Source organism: Rhinolophus sinicus, linkage group LG13 (assembly GCF_036562045.2).
Source record: "Rhinolophus sinicus isolate RSC01 linkage group LG13, ASM3656204v1, whole genome shotgun sequence".
Classification (NCBI taxonomy): Eukaryota; Metazoa; Chordata; class Mammalia; order Chiroptera; family Rhinolophidae; genus Rhinolophus; species Rhinolophus sinicus.
Window position 1 is genome coordinate 14,347,854 of NC_133762.1, and position 6,770 is coordinate 14,354,623.

At 58.1% G+C, this 6,770-nt stretch overlaps 1 protein-coding gene across 1 annotated transcript; it reads left to right on the forward strand.

Annotated features, from left to right (window-relative positions):
* Nucleotides 1-399: 399 nt before the first annotated feature.
* Nucleotides 400-5,553, forward strand: MEX3B (mex-3 RNA binding family member B). Its single transcript, XM_019743456.2, has 2 exons — nt 400-1,931; nt 2,733-5,553. Exons 1-2 carry the CDS (start codon nt 1,682-1,684, stop codon nt 4,181-4,183), a joined length of 1,701 nt encoding a protein of 566 aa, XP_019599015.2. The 5' UTR covers nt 400-1,681; the 3' UTR covers nt 4,184-5,553.
* Nucleotides 5,554-6,770: the final 1,217 nt, after the last annotated feature.

The following is a 6,770-nucleotide window of genomic DNA, read 5'->3' on the forward strand; positions in this document are numbered from 1 at the left end:
CCGAACAAAGGAGCGGAGCGCGCGCGGGACCCAAGGGGGGCATCACTGGGCCCACTCAGAGGGGCACCGAGCAGAGAGGGACCAAGCGGCCCGCCCCTCACAGCCTCCTTTCTTCTTGCTCGCGCTGGGACCGGCCCCCGGGACATCCGGGAGGGGGCGCAGTTCGAGGTACCAGCGGCCAGTCCCGTGGCACCCTCCCTCCGCTGCCCCAACCGGAGAAGCGCACAAAGAGCGGTGCACGGCAAGTGCACACCTCCCATCGGGGCAGGGCCGCAGGCGGGGCCGGTGAGCTCCGCCGTGCCCGCCTTAAAGCACCCCGCTCCTCTCCAGCACTGCGCATGCTCGGCCGTGGGGCAGGGAGGGACCGGGGACAGCGGGCGCGCACCCTGCGCCTCGGGCTGGCGCTATGGCGGGCGTCCGGCAGTGGCAGCGCGGCGCTCGTGCTCGTGTCAGGGGCCGCGGGGTCTGGGCCCGCTCGTGGGGCATATGCAGGAGCCCGGCGAGGTGCATTCCAGAGGTCGCCAGGCCCGCGCTGCCACTAGATGCTGGCTTTCTAATACACGTTTCAGGGCCAGTTGGGCGAAGTGCTGCCCAAGTACATGGAATTGCGGGTACGCGCGCGAGAGCGCGCGCGACGTTGCGGGCTGGCGGATGCCTTTGTGTCTCGTGCGGTCCCGCGCAGGTGGGCATCCCGCGCCCGGAGCCACTTTGCCCGTCCGCGTCAGGACCTCGAGTCCTTTCCAGTCCGAGGGCTCGGACCACCCTTTTGTGCAGATAGTAGATCCTTCTTGCAGTTGCACCTTTGGTTCCGGGGTGGTTTATTTGGGGACACTAACGGGACTTTCTAAGTACCGATCTCTTAGAGCCGGGCCCCTGCCATCAGCGTTGGACGCATGTTCTTTTCTTGGTCAGGCGCAGGAGGAGACCTGGGGACAGTGGCTGTCCTCAGCTGATAGGTAACTTGTAAGTGTCCCGAGCCTGCCGGTCCCGCAATAGACAACAAAGAGAGGCGTTAGCAGCGGCGGGGGCGGGGCGCGGCCGGGAGGAGGACGGGCAGGCTGCGGAGAGCCGGGGTTGGGGGCGCTCTCGCTCCGCTCCCTCATCCCGCGGCCTCCGCCCGCCCCCGGCCGGGCGCGCGCCAATCGCCTCCTCCAGCGATAGTGTCAGTAGCATTGTAGTGTCAGCTCCCGCCGGTGACGTTGCGCCTCTCTCGTCCCCCTCCAGAGCCGTCTGGCTGCAGAGGCTCAGTCTTGAGGCGGGGAGCAGAGGAGGAAAAAGCGCTGAGTGAGGGCGGGCGGGCGGGAGGGGAGGGAGTGGAGGAGCCGGGGAGGGGCTCCTTAAAGAAACGCTGCTGTCGCTCGCCTGCTCGCTTCTCGCTCGGCATTGTGGCCAGCCAGCCGGGCACTCGGGGGGCACGCGCGGCTGCCACTCGAGCTCTGCCCCCACCCCACCCTCCAGCAGACCTGGGGTGGGGACCCAGGCCGGGGCTCGCGCAGCCACTGCCCGGCGCGGATCGCGCGGAGCGACCCACTCCTCCCGGCGCGGAGAAAGGAGCCACGGAGTCCTCTGCACCCGGCCGGCCTCCCCGCCCCTGACCGCTCGCTTCCCGGCTGCCTTTGTGGCCGCAGCTTCTCGCCGCGGAGCCGAGGGCCGGCGGAGGCGCGGCGCGCACGGCTGAGCGATGCCCAGCTCGCTGTTTGCAGACCTGGAGCGCAACGGCAGCGGCGGGGGAGGCGGCGGCGGCGGGGGAGAGACCCTGGATGACCAAAGAGCCCTGCAGCTCGCCTTGGACCAGCTCTCCCTCCTGGGGCTGGACAGTGACGAGGGCGCCTCTCTGTACGACAGCGAGCCGCGCAAGAAGAGCGTGAACATGACCGAGTGCGTGCCGGTACCTAGTTCCGAGCATGTCGCCGAGATCGTGGGGCGGCAAGGTGGGTCCGGCTAGGATGGGGATCTGGAGCGGAGAGGGTCTCTGGCCACCGCCCCTCGGGGAAGGCGCCGGGGGGATCGGCATCCGCGGCGCGGGGGAGCCTCGGGGAGGAAGAGCCGCGCGATGGGCCAGCGCCCCAGACAAAGAAAGTGCAGGCAGGCTGTCTCCCAGCCCCGCGCTGCGACCATGGCAGGATGCACTTCTCCTGCTAAAACCACTGCCTTCGCCCCTGGCGCCCCCCACCCAGCCCACCCCGGGAAATGTAATTTAGGTAGAAGATGCTTGGGGGAGGGGGGCTTTGATCCTTCCTTTGGGAGGGGGGAGGAGGAGGAGTGAGCGTCGGATGGGAGGAGGACTCTGGATTTCTGCAAAGCATAATGGAGCCCAGTGGAGGAACAATGGGTCCCGGGACTGCGCCTTTTCCCAGCTGGGGAAACTGAGGCTCAGGCCACGAACCCCTTTGCCCGGTACTTAGGGAGGACGGCGCCCCGCTAGGTCCCAGCGGCGTCTCCCCAGCTGACTTTTTCTGGGATTCTGGGGTTTGGCTCCGGACGACTGCAGTCATGGGGGAGGGCAGGGCGGCCAATGGGCTGTTCCTCGAGCGCTTCGCGGGTGGAACCCGCTTCCCGGCCTTAGCGCGGCCGCGGCCGGGGTCAGGGCGGGAGCCGCCCCCTTTCTGCCCCTCGCGGGTCCTGCCTCTCGGCTGCCCCGTTGGCGGGCCGTCCCAGGTCTCCGTGGCTACCCCAGGGTAATGGGCGTGTCTGTCTTTCTCCCACCGCCTTCCCTGCACTGTGGCTCCCAGGTTGTAAAATCAAAGCACTGCGGGCGAAGACCAACACTTACATCAAGACCCCGGTTCGCGGGGAGGAGCCTGTGTTTGTTGTCACGGGCAGGAAGGAGGATGTGGCCATGGCTCGCAGGGAGATCATCTCGGCCGCTGAGCACTTCTCCGTGATCCGCGCCTCCAGGAGTAAGAACACGGCGCTCAACGGCGCGGCGCCGGGGCCGCCCAACCTCCCGGGGCAGACCACCATCCAGGTGCGGGTCCCTTACCGCGTGGTGGGGCTCGTGGTCGGGCCCAAGGGCGCCACCATCAAGCGCATCCAGCAGCAAACGCACACGTACATCGTGACGCCCAGCCGCGACAAGGAGCCGGTGTTCGAGGTGACGGGCATGCCGGAGAACGTGGACCGAGCTCGCGAGGAGATCGAGGCGCACATCGCCCTGCGCACCGGCGGCATCATTGAGCTCACGGACGAGAACGACTTCCACGCCAACGGCACGGACGTGGGCTTTGACCTGCACCACGGGTCCGGCGGGTCCGGCCCAGGCAGCCTCTGGAGCAAGCCCACCCCCAGCATCACGCCCACCCCCGGCCGCAAGCCCTTCTCCAGCTACCGCAACGACAGCTCCAGCTCGCTCGGCAGCGCCTCCACAGACTCTTACTTCGGCGGGGGGACAGGCGGCAGCGCAGCCGCCACCCCGCGCCTGGCGGACTACAGTCCCCCCAGCCCCGCGCTCAGCTTTGCCCACAACGGAAACAACAGCAGCAATGGCAATGGGTACACGTACCCGGCAGGGGAAGCTTCCGTGCCTTCCCCCGACGGCTGTCCCGAGCTCCAGCCCACCTTCGACCCGGCTCCCGCCCCGCCGCCTGGGGCGCCCCTTCTCTGGGCCCAGTTCGAGCGGTCCCCGGGAGGTGGACCTGCAGCTCCCGTGTCCTCCTCCTGTTCTTCCTCTGCATCTTCGTCCGCTTCGTCCTCCTCGGTGGTCTTTCCCGGGGCCGGCGCCAGCGCGCCCTCCAACGCCAACCTGGGGCTGCTGGTGCACCGCAGGCTGCACCCCGGCACCAGCTGCCCGCGCCTGTCCCCGCCCTTGCACATGGCCCCGGGGGCTGGCGAGCACCACCTGGCTCGCCGGGTGCGCAGCGACCCGGGAGGAGGGGGCCTGGCCTACGCGGCCTATGCCAATGGGCTGGGGGCGCAGCTGCCGGGCCTGCAGCCGTCGGACACGTCGGGCTCCTCGTCGTCGTCCAGCTCCTCGTCCAGCTCCTCGTCGTCCTCCTCTGGCTTGCGGCGGAAGGGCAGCCGCGACTGCTCCGTGTGCTTCGAGAGCGAAGTGATCGCCGCGCTGGTGCCCTGTGGTCACAACCTCTTCTGCATGGAGTGCGCCAACCGCATCTGCGAGAAGAGCGAGCCTGAGTGCCCGGTCTGCCACACCGCGGTCACTCAGGCCATCCGCATCTTTTCCTGAGGGCAGTGAGCGCCTGCGCACAGCGCGCGTGCGCGCGGAAGGGGACCCTCCCCTCCATCCTCACCCCACAGCGCCCGCTGGCCTCCTTGGTGCCCCCCCTTCTCCTCCCCACCCTGCTCACACTCTTGAGATCCGAGAGGAGCTTGGAAAGCTGTAGTATCTGCTCGTTTTTAAAATTTAATTTTTAAACAAAGGAACTTGCCAGGATATCTGCATCAAGAGGACTGTGGCCTGGGAAAGCTCTGAACCACCTGACGTGCATGCTCTATAAATAATAGGAACGGCGACCTTCTAGTAATGATAGTTTTACACTGTACTGAATAGGAAGCTTCCAAAAGAAGAAAACCCCACAAGTTTTCCATGTTCTCGAAGTAGGAAAAAGTGAACAATAATTATTATGCAGATGATAATAGTGCTATGGATGTGTGGAGTGTTTTAGTGTGTCCCTTTTGTGGCTGGGTTCCTACCATGCTTGTTCCAGAACACAGTGGATCCTTTCTGAATGTCCGTGGAAGGGCCAGGAGTTCCTGTGAAACCAGGATACTGCAGCTTTATTAAAGTTAAAGAAACTGTAACCTATCTCTTATATATTAAAAACGTTTAAAAGTTTTAAAGAGAAATTGCATTAATACAGATTGAAGTATTTTATTCTTTTTTGACTTGAAAAATTATATTTCATATTGCAAAGATGTTTACAAGTATTTTAATTTAAGTTCAGTGAACTTTTTTGTAGCTGGGTTAAATCTTTTTATTTTAGTATGGCCTTATGGCAAAGAACACTGTATTATTTTAATAATCACACAATTGTGACGGAATTACAAACCATAAAATGTGTAATGTTTTGAACAGTATTCTGTTGGGATGGAGATTTTATAGGTTCAGACCAATCGAGATCTGCTTCACCCAGCATATTTTCTATTCAGTGATATAAAGCATATTTTATTCTATATTATTACAAAATGGAAATGTATAAACATGTCAAAAGGAACTGTTGATGCTTTCTAACATTTGTATAAATAGAATTCAGTGCAAGTTACAAAAATTCTGTTGCACCACTATAGTTTTAGTATTTCTATTTTAATACATTTGTTTACCACTTGTTTATGTATATGTAGGTGACGTTACTTGAGCTTAAATGTACTTTACTGAGCAAAGTTTAAAAAAACAAAGTATATTTTATTTTATGATAAAGGGCCTTTAACCTCATGGTCAAATACTAATATTATATTTGCTGAGACAAGATTTGAAATTGTATCAAGAGTTTTATTTTTCTGACATTTAAAGTTCTACATAATAAAGGTAAAACTTAAGTAATGGTGCTACTTCATTTTTTAAGTATTTCTATATAAATAAAATATTGAAGAAAAATCTATCTTGCGTGGTGACTTGGTTTTTTGGTGTTTTGTTGTTGTTTTTTTAAGCCTCTTTGTGTAGCTCAGTAAGGAATCACTCTTAAGTGAGGACTTGAAATATTTAACATGCAAGCATATTATGTCAGCAATTTTATCAATAGAATGAACTTTTAAAGGAGGCCAGAGTTGTGTTTGGTTGGATATACAGGCCTTGGGTAACGTACTTTTTAAATTTTGCACGTTTCTACTGCAGTGGGGCTCACTTTTCCATGAGACACGGCGGGCACCAGGCCTGGGACCCAGGAAAATGTTTAATTTCTTTTAAAATTAAAAGATAAAAACCCAAAGGAAATTAAAACATCCAAAGGCAATGTTTTAATTTTCAGGCCCACACAAACCTATTAAAACTTGTCTAAAACATGAAGAGAATAAAATAGTAAGGCATTTAAAGTTATATCAAAAAGAAGCTTTCCTGTGAATATCATCACGCAGGTAGGCGCCCACGACAGCTTGAATGCCTCGGGCCCAGGAAAGCCCTTCTCCTGTCCAGAGAGCCCACGGGCTGCCTGTCTTGGGGGAAGGCTGGAGGGGACAGTTTCCCCTGGCTTGCGGACGATGGAGCTGGATTTGAGCACTTCTGTGGGTAGGGCTTGCTAATTGGTGTTGACAGGCTGCTGGTGTTAACTGTTTGTTGTGGTTTGAGAGTTGTTGTTTGCTTTGGGCCGGCTACACCTGCTCCCCGGCTGTGGGGCTTTCTCAGGGGGCGGAGCCACAGGCTTTCACTAGCCCCGAGCTCTGCCTTCCTCCGGAGGGTGCTTAGGAAGGAGCCCAGCGCTGAATACTCCGCAAACCTGGCTGAGTCTCCTCTGAAGGAAGCTGTCAGCCCTGAATGTGGCAGGCTTTTCTTTTAATCTGCTAAATGCAGGTGAGCCCAGCGAGTAGACCATAATATATATCTGAGTGGTTCCTCTTTCCCCTTTTGTGTTTTTGTTTGTATAGACATTAAGTTGCTGCCTGCATCATGGCCCCTGATTGCTTTGGTTTACGAGATGCTGTGCAAAGGCAGGAGACAGGCGTTTGGGGCAGGAGGAGGAAAACGAATGGCCCTGCTTGGGAAGTGTCTGGCATCATCTTCAACTCAGGAAAGTTCCCAGACAGTGTTTTCCCCCCTTTCCTTCTCCCTCAAGGAATGGAGGTTAGCTGAGGCCTGGCAAAGAGCAGTGTTACCGTCCATT